At 38.3% G+C, this 22,800-nt stretch overlaps 1 protein-coding gene and 1 long non-coding RNA gene across 6 annotated transcripts in view; one reads left to right on the forward strand and one right to left on the reverse strand.

Annotated features, from left to right (window-relative positions):
- Window positions 1–22,800, forward strand: part of LOC123393585 — a 60,421-nt gene that overhangs the window by 11,207 nt on the left and 26,414 nt on the right. For 2 of the 4 annotated variants that reach the window (XR_006608413.1, XR_006608414.1), the window contains 2 exons: window positions 366–403; window positions 16,728–16,819. This is a non-coding gene — a long non-coding RNA (uncharacterized LOC123393585). The remainder of the gene's footprint in view (window positions 1–365; window positions 404–16,727; window positions 16,820–22,800) is intronic. The other 2 variants (XR_006608415.1, XR_006608416.1) reach the window with 1 other exon arrangement.
- The window catches only part of KIF27 (kinesin family member 27), a 95,808-nt gene continuing 74,189 nt past the window's right edge, over window positions 1,182–22,800 (reverse strand). Inside the window, exons 14-18 of one of the 2 annotated variants that reach the window (XM_045086068.1) lie at window positions 20,327–20,542; window positions 15,531–15,737; window positions 13,907–14,105; window positions 10,778–10,942; window positions 1,182–4,919 (exon numbers count right to left, since the gene is read on the reverse strand). In XM_045086068.1, the coding sequence (XP_044942003.1) occupies window positions 4,435–4,919; window positions 10,778–10,942; window positions 13,907–14,105; window positions 15,531–15,737; window positions 20,327–20,542 (1,272 nt within the window). In that variant the 3' untranslated portion in view covers window positions 1,182–4,434. Of the gene's footprint in view, window positions 4,920–10,744; window positions 10,943–13,906; window positions 14,106–15,530; window positions 15,738–20,326; window positions 20,543–22,800 lie in introns of both variants that reach the window. The other variant, XM_045086067.1, reaches the window with a different exon arrangement.

Consider the following 22,800-nt stretch of genomic DNA (forward strand, 5'->3'; position numbering starts at 1 on the left):
TTTTCTTTGGTTTATGTCTTGGTTGTTGGAATCTATCCAAAACTACTGTTTCTTGTAAGTCTCTATTGAATAGCTCCTCAATTTCCATTCTAATTCTATCTAGGGTGGCTTCTTTTCATAGAATTGTGAATTTAGCAATCCTAGAAAAAGGACCGGTATTAAAACTGGGATGTGTATTTTCAAATGGCAAATTCAGGAGTAACTAGGAGTGTTCTTCCGGGTTTAGAGATAGCCAAAGATTGAAGTTAAGTTTTAGTGTTGTTGCCAGAGAAATAAAACATATTCCCTCAAAGTATTTTTGAAAATTCTTGGCCGGTTTATAGAATGCTTTAAAATAACCCTTTTTTATCTCCTGTTCTTATCAGAGCTATTTGAATCCTGGAACTTTGTGGGGAATGAGGGGGTAAGTAAGCCATAATTGTCATGTAATTTGTTGTTGGTAATTGGGGAGGAGTGGGTAGGGTCCAAGAAGTGTTCTTTTAAAAGACCTGTCTTACCAATTTGGACTTCAAAAATTATACCTCTTTTTGTATATACTGTAGTAAACTTGAAAACACAATACAGTATAGTTGTTTTTAAAATATATTTCTTTGGTGTTACTTTAATTACACAAGTATTAACTAAAAATTGGAACTTTAAATTTCCAGCAACCTTAAGTATGAATTTTTAAAAAATATTTAGTTTTCTACTCTTCTGTGTGAATGATCTGTTCCTTGGTCATCTAAGGATCTTGCTCATTGTAAGTCTATGAGATTGTTGTATTTTTCTTTTGAAGTAATGTAGAGATAATTTAGTAGAAGTGTGTGTAATAATTTACCTGTAGAACCTAAGACTTAAGTCAATACATTTAGGTTTAATCATATTGTACCACTAGCATTTCACATACTGGCTATCCTCTTGATTCACTGTGGAAATTCCTAGGGAAAAAATATTTAAAGGGACAAATAAGTATGGAAAATATCAAAAGTCAAGTTTTTCTGAGCTTTCTTTTCATAATTTTTCTCATTCTAATTACCTCCATGTTGGGGTATTGTTGGAATAGTTATAAAAATCAAACACCATTCTTGTCGTATTTGGTGCTGTGCATTCCCCACAATTTAAGAGCAAGGAATGGAAGCAGTCACTCCTGCTGCAGGAGGTAAAGGGATGCATTGTTTGTGGAAGACTTAAAACACCAAAACTTATCAAAAGTCTGCTTTTTATTGTCAGCATCAAGGTAAACAATGAGAGTAACAAAATATTCCTCCCCCTTGGGAAGATGTTCCTACTACTCTGCAAACACTATTGCCATACAAGCTCAGAAATATCACAAAATCAATGCACTTGAGATGGTTATTGTGGAAGGATCTCCTTTCTACCTTCATTTCCATCTGTCGAAAATATAAACGTAGATGAATGTGTTAGTACCAATGAAGGCAGCCTGAGGCCTGTTATAAATTTAGATGTAAAATATACATAATTAATACTCTTTAATATTCCAGCGAAGTTGAGAGAAGAATGGTGAACAAGTGGATAATGAACTTTCAGATACTGAAAGATACTCCAGTGTTTTAAACAGTCACAGATATGTCCCTAAGGAAATAACTGAGACCCAAACACGCCATTCTTGCATTTGATGCATGAGAATTTATGGTAACTATAGACTCAAACTCCCACTCAGCATCTGACTCCCTTAGACTTAGTGTAAGACCTTTATTAACCTCTTCCATTTAAGACATCAGTTCTTAAATGAGCACTCACCATGCTGTTGACCTAAAAAAATACCTATTAGGAGAAGAAAACAAACATTAAAGCCCCAAATCACCTTCACTGATACTCTTCCCACCCATAGTTCCCATATTTATATAATTTTCCCACCCTGTTATCTTCAACACTCTGAATTTAGGGAAGGAACTAGTACTTCACAGAGGCAAATATGTTTCCTTCCAAATGCTCTTTTGTAAGTGGGGGGAAAAAAACCCATAATGAACCACAAAAAAAAGAAAACCACAGACATATATCATTTGCATACAAAAAGGCAAACATGATGACAAAATGATTAGACTAAGGAAAGCATGTGAAGCAGAGTAAAATTTATTACTAGTATAAGTAAAAAAAAATTTTTTACTTGACTTGGGCAGGGTGCCTTAATTTTTCTTTCCTTTGTGAGGGCACTAAACTAGAAAGATGAGAGGTTCACTTCCAGAATGTATTTGTTATTCAGGACATTATTTGTATTTATATGTATGTGTTACTGTATGTACATGAAATCTATCATTGTATATGGATATATGTGTAACCAAAAGGAAGAAAAAAATTGTACCTTTCTTATTTAGGAGTCCATTCACATTTGCATTATTAAATCTAATCACTGTTGATTTGATATAAATTTTCTTGCTTTGTGAGTGCGAGCGCTTTGGCTTTTAGAAAGTATGTTTCTATTTCCACAGGTAAAACAAGTATGGGCCAATTTCTGAGGCAAACTAAGATTCCAGGGTTAGAATATATTCTTATTCTAAATTATTACTTAATCTTATAAGGAATTTACACTTAGGACCTTCATTAATAGATATATCATTATACTTGGTTAAGGTACTGACCTTTGTCATATCTATAGATAGTATATACACACATTGCATATGATATATATTAAGTATATATCATATAAACTGAGGCAAAAAGAAGAGACTAGCTTAAAACCAGAATCTGACTTGAAATAGTCTCTGCTAAAAAGGTATTTTCCAAATTAGTTCGTAATTCCCTGTTGAAAGCAGTTTCTCACTGGGCCAATGCTGTGTAATGTGGTTCAATTCCCAGCTAAGTGCATGGCAGTCTATCTCACCCACAATTTAAATGAATTTCAGTACCATGCTTAAGAGATACAGAACTATTCGCCGATTTAGAAGTTTGTTTTGTTTGGGTTTTCTTCTCTAGGAACTGGTTTTTAGCAATGAGAACAAGGAGCCCTACTCCCTAGGCACTAGAAATCAGAAAAGGAAACCATAAGTATGTGAGCACAGAGTGACAGTTGGGGTCTTTGGTAAGATGGGCAGGGTCATAACAACAAAGGAAAAGGACCAAAAAAATATCAGTAGCAGCATCACCTTAGAAACACTGGAGTCAGCAAGAACTGAGTAGACATCCATAAGTCAGGGCAGCTTGACCACTGTCCCACCCAAACAGTAGTTAGTTTAAGAAACAACTTTATTTTACAAATGGAAATTTCGAAAAGTAACAAAAATAACAACAAAATACCTCTGGTCATTATAATGTTTTCTGTGATTAAAAAGTATGATGAAAAGGTACAAAGTATTTGTTGGGAAAATCAGTATTTTCATTCTTAATTCCAAACTGAAGTTTATATTATATAATAAGATTTAGACTGAAAAAATCTTGATGAAAAATTTCATTTACATATTTACAGCCCCAGTGCAGTCTGGCCTGCCTGTGTGCAAGACCCGAGTAAGCAGGCTGTAGAGGAAAGTCTCTGATGAGGCCCATCAGCTTCTTAGCTGAAGAGCCTCTGGTGAGACTTCAAGCTTTACAGGCACACTCGTGTGACCAAATAACTTTTCCTGGAAATGCTAAAATGCTTTACCGTTATTCTGTCTGTTTCCCTGTGGCATAGGACTGAATCCTTTTCCCCCAATCTTATAGCCTAGGGACAGACATGTTGAGTATACAGGGTAGGAGCAAGATAAAACTTAGATTTCATAATATAAGCAAAATAGCAATATGACATTCTAAAGACAATTCCAGAAAAAGAGCAGAGAACTGTCTTTAGAAAGTCAAGATTGATCACTCAAGCTCTGTGAACTCGGAGGATCATAAATTAACTTCAACCCATCAACCTAGTCAAGTTGCCTTAAACCCACAGACTGTATTTTGGCACAGATTTTTCAGCTGTGCCAAAAGATAGGCTGTATGTAACTCCCTCTCTCATACAAGCAATATTTAACTGTAACTCTTCAAAATAACAAATACATTTGAGAATAACAATATTATAAACTTATAAAGTGTAATTCATGTATTATAACATACTTTTATATTATACAGCAATATTACTATTCCAGTCTTTTTCTTCTTTATATAAGCTTGGATTTTAAGCAAATTTTTAAGTGGAAATAAATTTAAATATTTAATTATTTAAATTAAATTTGAATAGTTAATTAAATTCAAATAAATAAATATTTAAATATGTAAAAAATTTAAATTTTCCATTACTTGACAGTATTAGAGAACATGTTCGTTTGCTAATTACAATTATTGCTAATTGTCTGCAAATAATTAAAACTTCCCAAACATACCATAGAAGATACATACATCTATAGTATACAAGATGATTCCTTCCTCCCCTTCTTCCTATATCCTGAAGGAAGAGCTTTAATTTCTAACAGGTTAGACAAAGGAATCTAATACCTCCTCTTGAAAGTTAAAAGTTCTGTTACTAAAGGCCTAAGTTTTTAAGTCACTCGGTTTCCTAGCTACTTCAATGGAATCAGCAGTCATAGATCCAACCCCAGCTCCAAGAGTGGAACGTCGTAATGATAGTTCCAAGGCAGAAATCTGACGTAACTCTTTACGACACAGTTTTACAGATGTGACACCATGAAGCTGTCCCACATTACCCACCAGCTGGATTTGGGGTGATGGTCGGCTATGAGATTTTGTGAAATGATTTTCATCTCCTTCTATTTTATCCTCATTGTTTAACAAATGTCCACTAGTGGGTGCTAAAGAGCTACAGATCAAAGGCAATTCTGGGCCCTCTTCCCAGAGTTTCAGAGGATTTGGTTGTGTTCTTAAACTGCTTGTTGAATTGTCCAGTTCTCTTTCTCTTCCACTTAATCTCATATTTTCAGTTCTGGATGCCCACTTTAATTCTTCTGGAACCATGCCTGCTTCATCAGGGTTCAGAACTCTATCCCCAGCATCATGATCTTAAAATAATACAAAAAGCAAAAAAATTAGAGATTTCTTCAAAAACAAGTATTTTGATCACGATATCCTAACATAATTATATTATTATCACTCAATATAAAGATATCTTTCAGCTTTTTTTCTTTGTTAGGTGACTTAGACAAACAGAAGTTTCACCTGCAGGCATTCTATATGTGAATAACTGATAACTTTTAATTCATAGAACAAAGTTGGGAAAATAGTCATCTAGTGATTCTGTTTTTCCCTGGAAACACAAGAATGCTTTGGGCCTCTCTGGTCTCCTACACCTGTCCTCCACTGCCTTGCCACTGGTGAACCACAGTCCACACCTTGGCTAAGTGAAGCAGCACCGGAGAATACTGGCTGTATGTCTGGGGGAGCTTTTGGGATGTGGCATCGTGTATGTGAAAGTCTAGTCTTGGTTAGAACTCCCAGCATGATAGCAGGGCTGAGCTCCTTAAAAATATTCTGGGGATCCACCATTAAAGTGGAGAGGACAGGGGCGCCTGGGTGGCTCAGTGGGTTAAGCCGCTGCCTTCAGCTCAGGTCATGATCTCAGGGTCCTGGGATCGAGTCCCGCATCGGGCTCTCTGCTCAGCAGGGAGCCTGCTTCCTCCTCTCTCTCTCTGCCTGCCTCTCTGCCTACTTGTAATCTCTCTCTGTCAAATAAATAAATAAAATCTTTAAAAAAAAAAAAAAAAAAAAAAAAAAAAGTGGAGAGGACAGCACACCCGCTCAGTGGGTTACCCTCCTGGAATGAGTGAAGGACTGAGTGGAAAGATCAAAGCTTGAAGTCTTCAAATCCTAGAATTATCTAATATCAAAGACAAAAATGTACTTGAGAAAAGCCCATCTAGGCCCGAGACCTAATACAATAAAGAATGCCAATGTTAACATATATTGACACATGATTAGTACACTTCTAATCCTACGAATACCAAGTTTAAAAACAGAAGTTGCACACTGGCAGTCCCTAGCCAAATCTGGCCCATAGACACATTTTACTTGCCTATGAAATAACACGGGATCCCAGTTTTTTTGGGACACCCAATTTTTTAATTGGGAACTTTCATATGAAAATAGAGATTCCGTCTTTTCTAGAAAAAAATGAGAACTACTGATTTCTGCCTGGCCACAGAAGCTGGAGCAGAGCTGGCCCTGCCTGTTGAGACAGCTGCTACCTTCCCTGCTGCTCCCTTTGGCTCCCTGCATCCTGAAGGCATTTCAGTTTTTTACCCCTGGTTGAAAACATAGTTGTTTTTCTAACTTTTAAAATAATATGTTTATAAAAAATAAAAAATTAAAAAAATAAAAATAAAAATAAAATAATATCACAAACAAACCAGCTGAACTAACAAATGACACAGATTCGCACATGGAACTAGCAGATATTCACCAAGATAACGGTAGACAGTGGCTCCCAAACTTTGCCACATGTCAGTCACTGGAAGCTTTAAAAAAAAAATGATGCTCAGGTCCCGATGTCTGGGAAAGGGAGCCAGGCATCTTATTTTTGAAAAAGCATATGTGAAAGAGCAGAGATGGGCTTGCTGGAGAAGCTCACTTCTTGCCCAACTTGGATATTTCACAGTGGAAAGTTTCCCTCTTCCAGAATTTTACCAGTAGGGAACAAACCAGAAAAAGATTAGTTCACCTGAGGTCACAGAGTGAGGAAAACAAGTTAGGTTCCAGCCCAACTCTTCTGACTCCAGTATCCTCACACAGAGTTTTATAGTGATTTAAACTGATACAAGGATAGAGTTTTAAATACTTAAATAAGTACATCAACTGCATGTCCATATAAACTGATCATATTCTTACAGATTTTATCCTCATACCCTAATATATTTGTTAGAAAACAGATGCACTGTAACAGAGGCATGACTAAGAGGTAACCAAGATATTTTAGACCAAGATTAATTTTTCTGCACTTGAAAATGCTAAAAATGCCATTTACAAGATAAATGTAAGTGTTGTATGCAGACACTGAAAAGACTACTATCAAAAAACAATGACTCACGAAACAAACTGAGGGTTGCTGGGTGGTGGCGGGGTAGGGATAGGGTGATAGACATCGGGGAGGGTATGCGCTTTGGTGAGTGCTGTGAAATGTGTAAGCCTAATGAGTCACAGACCTGTACCCCTGGGGCAAATAATACATTATATGTTAATAGAAAAAATTCAGAAAGCAAACAAATAAACAAACTAATGAACTGAATACCAAGACAGTTAAGTATTAAGATCACTGATTGTGAAGTGCCTAATAATTTTTAGGGAACTCAGAATTTGATATATATAAACTGCTATATTTATAATTCAAACAAATTTTGTTTAATATTATATTAGAATAGCATTTTGTATATAGATATAGTACAAGCTTTATCTCTAATATGATTCTGACTAATTTTTTTAAAGCATGGGGACAATACTGAAAAGAATTATGCTAAATGTTAATAGTTGTGGGTAGAATTATGATTTTTTTCCAGCTCTTTTTCTATATTTTCAAATTTTCCTACGATGACTATTACTTTTCTTACTTTTTATAGATGTATCTAGGTGGAATAGCAAGCTAGCTGAAGTAGTTTCTTCAACATTAGTATCGAGACTAGATTTCCTGGGGTCCCTGGCTGGTTTAGTCGGTAGAGCATGAAACTCTTGATCTCAGGGTTGTGAGTTCGAGTCCCATGTTGGTGGTAAAGTTTACTTAAAAACAAACAAGACCAAAAAAAAAAAAAAAAAACTAGATTCCCAAGTAAGTTAGTCAGACAGATTCAGAGCTTTATGATAACTCCAAGATTACTTAACTTGTTCAATTTTCTGCATTTGTGTCATTAAAGAGCAGGATGAAGGTGCAGAACGAGGGTGAAACCTCTATATCCCCACACCACACTAGCATTTTAAAAGATGTCTTGTTGACTCGCAATATAAACATGGACCATTTAAACACTAGGTATTGGGTGCCTGGGTGGCTCAGTGGGTTAAAGCCTCTGCCTTCGGCTTAGGTCATGATCTCAGGGTCCTGGGATGGAGCCCTGCATTGGGTTCTCCACTCAGCAGGGAGCCTGCTTCCCCCCTCCCCTGCCTGCCTCTCTGCCTACTTGTGATCTCTGCCTGTCAAATAAATAAATAAAATCTTAAAAAAAAAAACCCAAAAACTTAAAAAAAAAACAAACTAGGTATCTAATGTTAGATGTCTCAAGTTTGAAAGTGGATTTTTTAAAGCTAGAACAGTCTCTTTTTTTAATAAAGATTTTTATTTATTTGACAGAGAGAGAGAGATCACAAGTAGGCAGAGAGGCAGGCAGAGAGAGAGAGGCGAGCAGATTCCCCGCTGCACAGAGAACCCAATGCGGGGCTCAATCCCAAGACCCTGACACCATGACCTGAGTCGAAGGCAGAGGCTTAACCAGGTGTCCCAAAGCTAAAATGGTCTTATGCTGATTGTTCTGTTTGCTACTTAACGTTTGTTTACTTTTTAATTTTTTATGGCGTTTCTTTTTTTTTTTTTTAAAGATTTTATTTATTTATTTGACAGAGAGAGATCACAAGCAGGCAGAGAGGCAGGCAGAGAGAGAGGAGGAAGCAGGCTCCCTGCTGAGCAGAGAGCCTGATGTGGGACTCGATCCCAGGACCCTGAGATCATGACCTGAGCCGAAGGCAGCGGCCCAACCACTGAGCCACCCAGGTGCCCCTATGGCGTGTTTCAAGTAAAAGGTGCAGCTATATAATGCAGGCAGTATTTCAAGTAAATATTCTAGTTACATTAGCACCTCTGCATTACTACATTGAAAATCAGAAAACGTAGTCTCTCTGGCAGGATCTGTCTGTCTGTGTCACATCTCTGTCCTAAGACAACTTTTATTGTAGAATGTTAAACCAGGAATCATAAGATGAAGGACCTGAGACCATGTTCTAATTACTGTTGTGTTTTTAAGTTACTTGACCTAGGTTTCGATTCTTTTTTTTGAAAATGGCATTAGCTGACACTGACCCACCTAACTACTTGTGAAAATAACTATAAATTACAAATATCATAACCATAAGGTAGCATTAGAACTACTTTTCTAGGGCCGCCTGGGTGGCTCAGTCATCAAGCTTCTGCCTTCAGCTCAGGTCATGATCCCAAGGTCCTGGGATCAAGCTCCGCATCGGGCTCCCTGCTCTGCTGGAAGCCTGCTTCTCCCTCTCCCACTCCCCCTGCTGTGTTCCCTCTCTTGCTGTGTCTCTCCCTATCAAAAAAATAAATAAATAAAATCTTCAAAAAAAAAAAAAAAGAACTACTTTTCTAAGATATTACTGTTTTAAACTTTAAAGCTATGTTAATTCTTCTTACATTATATATTCAGCATGTATCTTTTCCTTATGCGTAGATATAGTTTCCACTGGTCTCTTTACAGTCTTGTTGTACCCATCTTTAAGTGGTCTTCTTTACAGATACAGAACAGGTCTGTGTTCCTAAAATGTTGTCAAGTCAACTATGCATACTTGACTTAGTAGAATAACTTCTCTAAAGGCAGGCTCATTCTTTTATAAAATGTAAAATATATTAGGACTCCTGGGTGTCTCAGTTTGTTATGCGTCTGCCTTCCGGTCAGGTTACGATCGCAGGGTCCTGGGATGAAGCCCTGCTTTGTGCTCCCTGCTCAGCAGAGAGCCTGCTGCTCATCTCTCCACCCCTCCTCCCTGCTTGTAGTCTCTTTCTCCCTCTCTCTCTCTCAAATAAATAAGTAAAATCTTTGAAAAAATGTAAAATATGTTATTCTAGAAATATTGATTCTTCTCTAATTGGGAGACTTCAAAAGGGTGTATTTTAATCATGGCACTTTCTCGTTTAGTTATGTCATGTTTTAGGGTGAGGGTCAGGCAGACAAGTATTTTTTTTTTTGGTTTATAGAGAAAAACACAAGTTCAATCTCTAATTCTAAACAACCAAATCAAACCAAATTTGTTTTGTTTCTTATATTCCACTTAGGAGTGAGATCATATGGTATTTGTCTCTCTCTGACTCACTTCACTTAGCATTATACCCTCTAGATCCATCCCTGTCCTTGCAAATGGCAAGGTTTCATTCTCTTTATGGCTGAATTAATATTCCATTGTGTGTATACACCACATTTTCTTTACCCATTCATCTATCAGACATTTGAGTTGTTCCATAATTTGGTTATTATAAATAATGCTACAATAAACATAGGGATGCTCATATCTTTTCAAATTAGTGTTTTCATATTCTTTGGGTAAACCCCCACTAGTGGAATTACTGAACCATACAGTAATTCTGTTGTTGTTGTTTTTTTTTAAGATTTTATTTATTTATTTGACAGAGATCACAAACAGGCAGAGAGGCAGGTAGAGAGAGAGAGGAGGAAGCAGGCTCCCCACCGAGCAGAGAGCCCGACGGGGGGCTCGATCCCAGGACCCTGGGATCATGACCTGAGCCGAAGGCAGAGGCTCAACCCACTGAGCCACCCAGGCGCCCCAACAGTAATTCTGTTTTTAATCTGAGGATCCTCCATACTGTTTTCCAGAGTGGCTACACCAGTTTGCACTCCCACCGACAGTGCACGAGTGCTCCTTTTTCTCCACATCCTCGCCAACACTTGTTTTTTCCTGTGTTGTTGGTTTCAGCCATTTTGACAGGTGGAAGGTGATATCACATTGTGGTTTTGATTTGCATTTCCCTGGTGATTAGGACTAGAAAACTATTTTTGTTTACAGAGACAAATACAAGTTCAATATCTAATTCTAAATAACCAAATCAATTGGGAAAGGCTAAACTGTTAAGGCAGGCACAACTTCACTGAATATTAGATACATCACATACCGTTAGCATGACAAGTGACATGAAAAGTCTTACGTTCAGATGCTGCTAGCTGCCGCCGAACTGCTTCCCCTACCAGTTCCTTAAGTTTCTTCTTAAGATCTCTGCTGGTTTTCTTATAGAAATAAAGATCTTTTTCCAGCTGTTGGATTTTATCTTCATATGTTTTTAACATTTCCATGAGGCCTTCACCATCTTGCTCTATGAAACAGAGATTTATATTTAAAATCAGTTTAAACTAAATGACTAAAAATTATATTCTAACACAGTCTCCAGACTGTATTTAAAGGGTCAGAATTATGTTACATGTATTTGTTACCTGAATGGATTTGCTTTCAGATACAGTTTGGATTCTTCTGCCCTTAGTCACCGTCTCCGTCCAACCCCCTACCAACTACCGCATCTTCATGATTCATAAGCACTTTTTGAGTAACATTAACTAGATTTATCCTTGAAACAGCAGAAATAAGGTGTTCCCTATAAAAAATTCACATCTGGAACTCTATCAGTTGCATCAATATTTTATTTAAAGTTCATATCAGGGGGCGCCTGGGTGGCTCAATCGATTACGCATCTGCCTTCAGCTCAGGTCATGATCCAAGGGTCCCGGAAATCAAGTCCCAAATCAGGCTTCCTGCTCAGGGGGAGCCTGCTTCTCCCTCTCCCTCTGCAGCTCCCCCTCTTTGTGCTCACACACTCTTTCTCTGTCAAATAAATAAAATCTTAAAAGTTAAAAAATAAAAAAATAAAGTTCATATCAGGAACTGTGGATATATGGAAAATCAGAGGCCTAGGTTTATAAGCCTAAGAAATCTATAAACAAAAAAAAACCCCAAAACCAAAAACCTGCCAAAAGAGGCTAGAGAGATTAAATTACAAAAGAAAACACCCATACAAAAAAGAGGGGAAACAGAAATAAGTTGTAGCTTATGCTACAATATAACTTAAAGCTTCTACTTAATATTTATGAATCTATAAAACTGTCCCTATTGGGTATGTTTTAGAACCGGTAAAACCTAGTTTATTGACCTTCTGCAAATACATACTCTTGGACCTATTCTTTCCTAGTGGTATATTTATAAGATGATCCTACTGGGTTTTTTCTTTTTAATTTTTTATTTTTTGTTTATTTAAATTCAGTTAGCCAATCTATAGTACATCATTAGTTTTTATGTAGCTTAATGATTCATTAATTGCATATAACATGATCCTACTGGTTTTAAATGTTTTTTTTTTTTTGTAACTGGCTGTTTTGAAAAATTTGATCTAAGTATATTGGATATTCTAAATTAACCCATTATCTGTTTTTTTAAAATATTTTATTTATTTACTTGACACAGAGAGAGATCACAAGTAGACAGAGAGGCAGGCAGAGAGAGAGGAGAAGCAGGATCCCTGCTGAGCAGAGAGCCCAATGTGGGGCTCGATCCCAGGACCCTAAGATCATGACTTGAGCTAAAGGCAGAGGCTTAACCCACTGAGCCACCTAGGTGCCCCCCATTATCTTGTATTTAAAAATAAAACTTTAAGGGGTGCATGAGTGGCTCAATCAGTTAAGCATCAGGCTCTTGATTTTGGCTAGGTCATGATTTTGGCTAGGGTTGTGGGATCAAGCCCTGTGTTGGGCTCTGCGCTCAGTGGTGTGTTTCCCTGAGTTTTCTCCCTCTTATTCTGCCCCTCCCCACCAACTCTGTCTCTTCTCTCTAAAATAAATAAATCTTTAAAAAATAAATAAATACTTTAATAACACCAAAACTCAGAATCCCTATAAAGAATATAATCTATTTCAGGGTGCCTGGGTTGCTCAGTGGTTAAGCCTCTACCTTCAGCTCAGGTCATGATCTCAGGGTCCTGGGACTGAGCCCCGCTTCCGGCTCTCTGATCAGCAGGGAGCCTGCTTCCCCCTCTCTCTCTGCCTACTTGTGATGTGTCTCTCTGTCAAATAAATAAATAAAATCTTAAAAAAAAAAGAATATCATCTATGTCAACTGAATTTTATACAACATAGTCAGTTGAAATTAGAAAGTTCATAAATTATCATTTTTAGCTACAACTTTGTTAGAAAAACTAATCCCAGGTATAGAAATGAATGATTTTTAAAATGTCCTCATTTGGCTATAGCATGAGCTTTTGTGGTGCAATGCCAATCACTTGAAAAATACATTAAAAAGTCTATGAAAATATCACTTTATAGAGACGTTAAGATAGAACTAAAAATAAGGAAAGGAGAGCATGTTTGAATGAAGCAACATGTAGGATCCTGTCATCAGGCACCTGGTTGTTAATCGACTGGTTATTGAATTAACTTAGGGGCAAATTGCCTCAATACTCAAATTTATATATTTTCCAATTTTCTGCTTACTCAGATTGTTTCTCCAGATCCTTTCTAACCCATTTCCAGCTATAGATTCACAAGAATCAAGGCTAAGCAGCTAAGCAGCCTGGACTGAAGCATTACCAGTGCTGCCAGGCAGTGATTTTGTTGCCATAGCAACTCTTTGTGTACTGGCCAAATGCCCAGGTAACATGAGGACCAACTGCTGTGACAGCTCTTTCCACACCAGAGTTGACGGCTGAACTACTGTGCACTGATAACAATACGTGTCCAATGGTGGTAGGCTAATTTTGACCTAAGATATAACCTTTATGCATAAAATTTACAATCAACTGAAAATTATAACAAGAAACATAACTAGAAATCTGACGGGGTGCCTATCACGTTAATTATGTAAAGGGAAAGTAATTTAAATATCAAAGTACTCCCTCCTTGAGAGAGCGACACTTTTCAACTGTACACCGACACTTTTCAACTGTACACCGGAAGCCAGGATTGCCGCAGTTGTACATAAAAAAAAGACCAACAACAGATGGGTGGGAGTTCTTATGTGTGGCCCTGGGACAGACAGAGGGAGGGCTTTTCAAGCACCAAGAGCCCTACATCCCAGTCCCCTCTCCCCATGTGCAGGAACCCAGACATGTGAAGCTCAAAACCAAATATAAGTAGGAACTATTTATTATGTGACAAGCTTCTGTTCCTGGCTTCCCCTCCGAGCCCCTCCGACACACAGCCTTCCGTTCGGTTTCTCGCAAATGGACCACCTAGCAAAGACATTTTTTGACCTTCTAAGTGTGTCTTCCATAGCAGCGGACCAGAAGGGGCAGTACCTTGGAAATGCTGTAACAGCAGCTGCATCTTTTGCTCATGCTCCTTCTGCTGAAGGGTCAGTCTCCGGTCACACTGTAGTTTCAAATGCTCAAGGGCAGACTCCAGTTCACGAACCATATTATCCCGTTCCAGAACCTTCATTTTCATTTCTTCATTCTGTAACTGGAGCTTCCGTTCGGTTTCTCGCAAATGGACCACCTAGCAAAGACATTTTTTGACCTTCTAAGTGTGTCTTCCATAGCCTTGTAATAGCCTACTTCTCTTAGGCTACATGAACAACTTCCTTAGCCACTGTGGTGTAACTAAGCAAATGCTCTGTAACATACTCAACAAAATAACCTAAGAGCCCATTGAGTTTGCTGGGATTCTGAACTGGTAACAACTTTACTTTTAATATCATGTGGCTCTAACTATCACCCCTCCATCATCTCTCAGTCATGGTCATTGCAATTTACAGTGACAATCATCTAAATCCATTTCTTTGGTCTTAAGAAGAGAATGGGGGGGGGAGAGAATGGGAACTTAGAGACTCTTGTAACATCTAGATACTGCCCAGTGTTAACTCCAAAATGCATGTTATAAATAAGTAACAGACTTTTAAAAACTATATGGAGTTCAGTCTCAGATTGTGCATTTAGTGCAATGGGTTCTTCTCTGCATGGCTATGGAGTGAATATACTTCAATGTATGTGTCACTTGCTAATGTAATGACCTTCTCTCTAGAAAAATACTAATTTCTACAAAGGGTACCCAGGGTCAGAAAATCCACTGACCTTGGCCTGCGTGGTTTGGATTAAGAACCTTTTCTCTATAAGAGCACCAGAAAAGAATTCTATCAAAGCTTCCAACAGCACCGCACCATTTTTTCTGCCCTCCACACATGTGATGGGATGCGCTCTTATCAGTAATAGTAGCTCACTACTGACAGTCATTACCCAAGAGGAGGGCTGTGCCTATCATTTCCATTCATTTCTTCATCTTTATTTCACTTGTCTAACAGAACTGGAACTTTATTTTCAAACTCCAATGTTTTATTTTTCATTAATGGTCTGATACTCCCTTAAACGGAAGATACCTTTCAGAGAAAAGAGCTATTATTTGCTTAACACTTCATAATATATGCCTTGAGAGAAGACATTATTCAAGTTAATGTGAAAATCTATTATTATCTTTGCCACTGATGCACCACTTCATTTTCATTTCAGTTCATAGGTATGATGATAAAGTACACGTAACCCGACCCTATAGCAATAAAAGAAAGGAAGCCTGATTTTGGAGGGCCCTTGATTTTTCATGAATGCTGAGTAGTAACAACCAAATCTTGAAAATATCCAAGAAATAGTGATTGAGGAATACAACTTGAATTCTTGGGTTTTTAAGCCTATTTGAAAAAGCCCTTCTTTCAAAAGGCCCATCCCACGTTAAGAACCTCCCAAAGTGAGGCACGCATACTTGGATAAGCACACAGCTTTCAGACGACCACATTCAGTAGTGCCAGGAGAAATCACGCTTAAATCTGTAGTTACACCACCAAAGCTTTATGCCTTTCAATTTCTGGAACCTGACGTGTAACCATCCACCTTGCCCCCATACAAGAAAATCCTCTGTCCTTCCGAAACAAACCTTATTGAAATATCTGAAAAGAATAGCTCTCATCTCTACAGGACTCAGGCAAATGAGTTTTTCCAAGACATTTGCTTCACTATGAGAGAGGTTTTGGAGTGAGGCTCTGAGTGAGTTCTGGCGACTCTGAATACTTTCATTCTTGTATTCAATTGCAGCTTCCAAAGCTTCAATCCCTTCTTCAAGTTGGAAAAGAACATGTTCTTCCTAGATAAAATAGAAATTGCTCAGTGTAAAGGAAATAATTAACTTGGACTTCATGTCATACACTAAGATCTCACTCTGCTATCTGAGTCTAACGGACTTACCATTTGTCTACTAAATCTGAAGAAAATGTTTATTGTGTACACACACATATATAAAACATACAGTCACTGAATCCTCGTACTAAACCTCATGTATGAAAGATCCTGGTCACACAGCAAATGCGGATAACCAAGGAACACACTGGAACAAAGCCTCAGCCCCCAGGACCAGGACTAGAGCCATGTATCTCCCCTCCACAGCTCCACAAGTGCACAGTATGTGTTAGATCTGGAGACTCCCGGTGTCCCCTCAGGGATCTATCGAAACGATAGACTGCCGGGAGGGAAAGAAGAAATAGACTTAGAATAAATTATTAAGAATGAGTCATCAAAGAGGGTCTCTAGGGAAAAAAGAGTATGACATTAAAAAAAAGTAGGGAGGATCTAAGGACATGAAACATTTCATGAAATTCCTATGAGATGCCATTAAAGGGCAAACAAAGGCATTAAAAATGTGGATGATGGAACACTTTTTTCATAAGCTAGAGAAGATTTCCTTTGTAGGGGACCAAAAACAACCAACCAAACAAACAAACAAAAACAACCAAAAAAACCGTGATGAATCCCTGTCAGAAAGACCAGCAGTTCTTTGAACTATCCAAACATCTTATTTGAGGGTATTCAAATTTCTGGTAAGAAATTATTTCAGACCAAGTGAGACTTGGGTAGATATTTCTGTATTACCTATATGTGTGGTGGAGGCTATCACGACTTTAGGTTCCTTGACCATCTTGTCCATACTCATGTCCTTACTGCCTAGTACAGTATATATCACACAGTTTAAACTCAATTAAGTTATCTGCTGAATGGGTTTATGAGGGAAAAGGAGAAAAAAATATTTTCATATGTCTGATTAGATGACCCAAATATTTCTCTCCACTCCTTCCTCCAGCACTTCAAAGGAAAAGGAGGTTAAATTTCCAATCTATCTAAAGAATAGTTAATGTGACTTCCAGAACTCCTATTTTGGAATTCAGGGGAAAGGTATGTAATAACCTATTCCAGTGGGAGGTTGAATAATACTTATTTTTAAAAGCTACTTTCTGGGGTGCCTGGGTGGCTCAGTGGGTTAAGGCTCTGCCTTTGGCTCAGGTTGTGATCTCAGGGTCCTAGGATTGAGTCCCGCATCGGGCTCTCTGCTTGGCGGGGAGTCGGCTTCCCCCCTCTCTCTGCCTGCCTCTCTGCCTACTTGTGATCTCTCTCTGTCAGATAAATAAGTAAAATCTTAAAAAAATAAAATAAAATAAAAGCCACTTTATAAAAATCTTCTGAAAGAGCCTTTTTGAAAAAATATATTTAACGGCTATTTTGCTTCTCTGGGAAATCACTAATCATCAAGAATTTGATGATTTGATCATCACTCCATCTGGAAGAAAATAATATTCAACTTTTTAAGAAAAACAAACTTAAGCCCTGAAAGTTACATCAGTGAATGGGTAAGAGGAACCAGAAAATAAAAGTGGGTTATCCAAAGAACATATTTGACTTCTGAATAATGCATACTATGATATTTTGCCAAAAACAAATGTGGAAAGAGTTTGCCTTTATATATGTCTGAGAACAACTTAGCAGAAATTTAGTTTCTATAGTTTTGGACCTAAGTTAGGGAAGTACTATGAATGGCAATGAGAAACTGGCCCAGGATAAAAAATTTGCCCCATGACAAACAACAGATTATGGGGTTGACTATGCTTTATGAGAGAGCACTGCTTTACACACAGGCACCAGGGATCTTGTTAAAATGCAGATTTCTCATTCAGCAGTTCTAGAGGGGCTCACCCCCCAGCCCCCCTCCCACACTGAGGCTCCTGCTGTTGATAGAGACCTCACACTGTGAGCAACAAGGACCTAACTCAGGTTTCCCAACAGTTTAGGTCACACACCCCCATCAGTAAAACAAACAAACAAGCAAGCAAACAGAGCAAAACCTTTTAAGAAAGCCCTGCATATTTGCATATTTCTCCATAAATTATATGCATGTTCTAATGTTAAAACATGATATTGAAAGTGTATTAGATGAAATAAACATAGATATAATAGTTCTTATGTTTTCTTCCTATATCCCACTTACTGAGCAATTAGAACCACTTTCTAATGCTGTGCATTAGAAAAATGGAGCCACTTTTTTTTTTTTTTAATTTCTTTATGGAGTTTTCCCAAAAAAGTATTTGTTTTTATTAAATTGTTGGGTAATCCTGTACTAGTATAGTGATTTAAAATCCGTCCCTTCTCATTAAGCAGTACGATTATGAAAATAATTTAATTTATTGTGGAAAGAAAATATAATCCTAAACTAGTTAAAAGAGTTAGAAGCAGCAGACTGTTCTACCCAGATGTTACTGATGTCTTGTGCTGCATCAGAATCTCACGTGGCCGATCATCTGTCACTGGCAGATCTATCCAGTAAGAGTAATCTTGGCTTTAAGGAAACAGTGGTGAGAGCAGAGCCCACCTCAGAGTGGTGCTCAGAAGAACCAGCCCTGTGGAAGGAGGCTGCTCAGAAGCTCACATGGCTACTGGAACCCCACGGTGGCAGGGGGCTCATCATTCCCTCAAACCAATCCCAGATGAGATGCTAAACAGATATTACTCATGGTTTTCACCACAAACTCTACATCAAGATTTGTAGTCACAGAATTCCATGTGAAACAGAAAAGTCAATGTTTCTTGAAGACAACGGGCCCTCAACCCTTCTGCAAACATCATTTGCTCATTCCCTTCTCCATGCCTTACTTAATGGTGTTCTAGCTACAAAGTCCTTCTTTCTTATATCCACCAGTATCATGGTTTTCATAATACAGGTCGAGAGTCCAACCCACCAAAGCTGCCTCAATGAATCTTCCCCTGTAAATGACCACTGCATCGTTTTGTATAAATAATGTAACAAGTATAGTTTTAGTATATTGTTATCACTTGCTTTTTTAAATGTTCTTCAGGGTATAGAGTTTTCTTGTATCTGTCACTTTCCCCAGATAGAGTATGAATTTCTCAAAGGAAGCATAATGCATTTTATAGTTTCTTTGGTTTCTTTCATAGGGCCCAGTAACAGTCCTGGGCAGGCAAGAAATCCTTAAATATTCCTACTTTGCGCTATTTAAGGATCTTACAACCCTCAAATCTACAAGGCCAGGCTCTAATTTAACACCCTCAGGAGGACAGTCTGCTTCTGTGATCCTATGCACAAACTCAGACTATGAAACAGGGCAATGAGGTTTATGATGCCACCTTACCCCCGATCCAGTCTTCAATTCCTTTCATCCATGCAGTGAACAACAATCTTTTTATGAAACCCTTGCTCCTGTTCCTTCTTTTTTTTGAAGATTTTATTTATTTGACAGAAAGAGAGATCACAAGTAGGCAGAGAGAGAGCGGGAAGCAGGCTCCCCCTGAGCAGAGAGCCCCATGTGGGGTTCGATCCCAGGACCCTGAGATCAGGACCCAAGCCAAAGGCAGAGGGCTAACCCACTGAGCCACCCAGGTGCCCTGCTCCTGTTCCTTCTTAACCAGCCCCCTTAACAGTCTCTTTGGCTTGCTCCATTCTAACACTATACAAGATTCAGCAAGGTATGGGGTTCCCAACTACTCACTTTCTCTTAGCAATTTTTTCTTGCTTTGATCATGACAGGACATCAACAATAAACATTTGCAGAGAAAATTCAGGCTCAAAAATTCATACTTGGCCTGATAAAGTAAGGAACGGGACTGCCAATTGATGTAAAATTTTGAAAATAGGCAGTCTGGGGGAATTTCACAACCATAAATATATTTTTACATAGTTTAAAAAAAGAAAGGTGAGAGGAGCCATATGCTCCTCATAAACGAAGATTCACACTCAGAGGTTTTAGATTTTTATGTTGTTTTTATATTTTTTCTTTTTTTAAAATCTAAATTCAATTAGCCAACTTATAGTACATCATTTATTTCAGATGTAGTGTTCAATAATCTAACTGTAACTGATAAATTATCAAAGCTATTTTTACTGGGATTTGAATTCCATGCATCTACTGGCTGGAACATGCTCTCAAAGGTTGGGACTTTCTGGAAGAATTAACCATTAGTGCCCTAGCCATCCATAGTACGAGACGGGTTACTGAGGATTGTTCGAGAAAGAAGCATAGAGAGATGGTAGGTGCTCTCTTTGAAAGAACTGAGGAAAAGATTCCCTTCGAATCATCTTCTATATTCTGTGATGTCGATGACAAACCCCAGCTGAGAAAGGCCCTACTCGAAGGGAAGCATTAGTGTCCCAGTCCCTGGCAATGCCGGAAAGGAGCCACGTCATGGACCTGTTTGTGAGGGTATCACAGTCTCTAGTCAAGCATGGTTTATGGCATGGAATAGGAACCCCGTAAACTGGTTACATCTGACAAAGTCTCAAGGAAACAAAGTTTATCAGATTTCTCATTTTTATGTTTAAGTTAACAGAGACAAAGGAAATCATTCAAGTGACCCATCATAGAGCACTTCCAGTTCTAAAGCATACTGACTTACTTCAGGTGATAACACACTACCATTTTTAAGTTTCTCATCCACACTGTTCCTTCGTCTCTGTAGCTGATCCTTTTCTTTCTGGAGGGCTTGAACTCGTTCTGAAATCTTTATTTTCTCCTCAGCTGTGCTGTGTTGAAGCTCTACATTCTTTTCAGACAACTCTTGGTCCAACAAGTTCAGGCGAGTTGATATTTTCAAACTATCTGTGCTTAAGACCTAAAAGACACAATCACCAAACACCCCCCAAACAGTTATTTGAAATTCAGGTGGCATACAAACTAGAAAAATAGAGAAAATTATTAACTGAGTATATTTTTAGCTCCCACAGTGTTGTTTTTCCGTGGGGTTTTTGTTGAGGGGCAGGGTTCATTTTCTAAAATCTTAAGTTGAATGTCTTTTTTTTTAAAAATGGAGATTCGGAATGCCTGGGTGGCACAGTTGGTTCAGCATCTGCCTTCAGCTCAGGTTACGGTCCCAGGGTTCTAGTATCGAGTCCCACATCAGGCTCTCTGCTCAGAGGGGAGCCTGCTTCTCCCTCTGCCTGCAGCTCCTACTGCTTGTGTGAGCTCTCTCTCTGACCAAAAAAAAAAAAACAAAACAAAACAAAAAAAAAACAAAAATAAAAATAAAAATAAACACACCTTAAAAAAATAGAGAGATTCAAGGGGCACCTGGATGGCATAATCAGTTAAGTGTGTGACTCTTGATTTCAGCTCAGGTCATGATCTCAAGGTAGTAAGATCAAGTCCCATGTTAGGTTCTGCGTGGGTGTGAAGTCTGCTTGAAATTCTCTCTGCCTCTCTCCTTCCTCCTGCACTCCATTCATATTCTCTTGCCCCCCCCCCAACCCAAAAAAAAAAGGAGATTTAAATGTTGAATTTATTGTCAGGCATTGCTTGGCTGCACCAGACTACAGAATATTGGTTTTGAGAGGTAGTATTTTTCTTTTTTATTATCTCCTAAATTAAACTTTCCTTCCTTGGTCTGTTACATGGTTTTATGGCTTATAACTATATTATAATTCCCCTAAAGGTTGAGATTTGGTTTGTCGCTGCTTAAATATGTATTTTGTTTCTATTCTTATTTCATTCTGGTCAGAAAATATGGTCAGTTACAGTAATGGAGATTCTCATTATGGTCTAACCTAAGAGGATTTTAAAAATAGCTTTGCATCTAAGTAATTATATGTACATATAATTAAAAATTATAAATTTTTTTAATTTAATTTTTTTCAGTGTTCCAAAATTCATTGTTTATGCACCATACCCAGTGCTCCATGCAATACGTGCCCCCCTTAATACCCACCACCAGGCTCACCCAGCTTCCACTCTCTCCCCTCCCAAACCCTCAGTTTGTCTCTCAGAGTCCACAGTCTCTCATGGTTTGTCTCCCCATCCGATACCACAAGTTTACTATTATTTTTTTTAAAGCAGCCCCTTACCTCACCCTTTTACCTGAGTCCCACTCCCCAGAAGCAATCATCTTCAACCTTTCTAGTCGTTTCTCCTGGTGTTAATGTCCATGTTCCTAAATAACATGACCCATTTCAGATATTGTCTATTGACTGACTATTATGGAAGACAAAGTCTTGGCACCATTATGCTTCCTCTACTTCCCACTCCTCTAGTCTCCCAAAATAAGGTATATTGCAATTTTACGTTAAATCAATACTCTGTTGGGACACCCGGTTGGTTCAATAGATTAAGTATCTGCCTTTGGCTCAGGTCATGATCCCAGGGTCCTGGGATGGAGCCCCGCATCGGGCTCCCCGCTCAGCAGGGAGACTGCTTCTCTCTCTCTCTCCCTCTACCCCTCCCCCAACTTGTGCTCTATCTCGCTCACTGACTCTCTCAAATAAATGAGTAGAATCTTTAAAAATAAATCAATACTCAGTTTACATGGCTTTGTGAATATTACTCACATCTGAACTATCTAGTATAAAATGACCCTTTTCCATAGGATACAACTTTTGGTACCATTTACTGATTCTTCCCCTAAAAGAAAATACATTTCCTCCAATACTGTTTTTTTTCACTTGACCAAACTTAAATCAGGGAGTCTGTCTGTTTCACACTTTTCTGGAAGCATTTAGTCTGAAGTCTCCATCCTCCTGGTCCAAACTGGTTGTTCCAGGACCTCCTTTCGGTGTTACCCTGGGAATTTCCATGTTGGATCACACTTTCAGGACCCTGAGTCTTCTTTCTTCACAACTGATGCCCTCACGTTTGTGGAGCACATCCTCTAGTATTTTCCAGAAAGACTAAGTCGGAAATCATTTTTTCACCTAAAAATGTCCTTATTCTGCCTTCATACTTGATTCAGAATTAGGCTCAAGAGAGAAGCCTTGATTGGAAATCACTTTCATTCTGCAGTTTGAAGACGGCTGTAAGTCCCTTAGTTTCTACTGAAGAAGGTAAAGAAATCCAGTGCCATTCTGATTGTTGAGATTTGCAAGTGACTCATCTCTTCCATTT

The sequence above is a fragment of the Mustela putorius genome, unplaced genomic scaffold (assembly GCF_011764305.1).
Source record: "Mustela putorius furo isolate JIRA1106 unplaced genomic scaffold, ASM1176430v1.1 tig00000876_pilon_pilon_pilon, whole genome shotgun sequence".
NCBI lineage: Eukaryota > Metazoa > Chordata > Mammalia > Carnivora > Mustelidae > Mustela > Mustela putorius.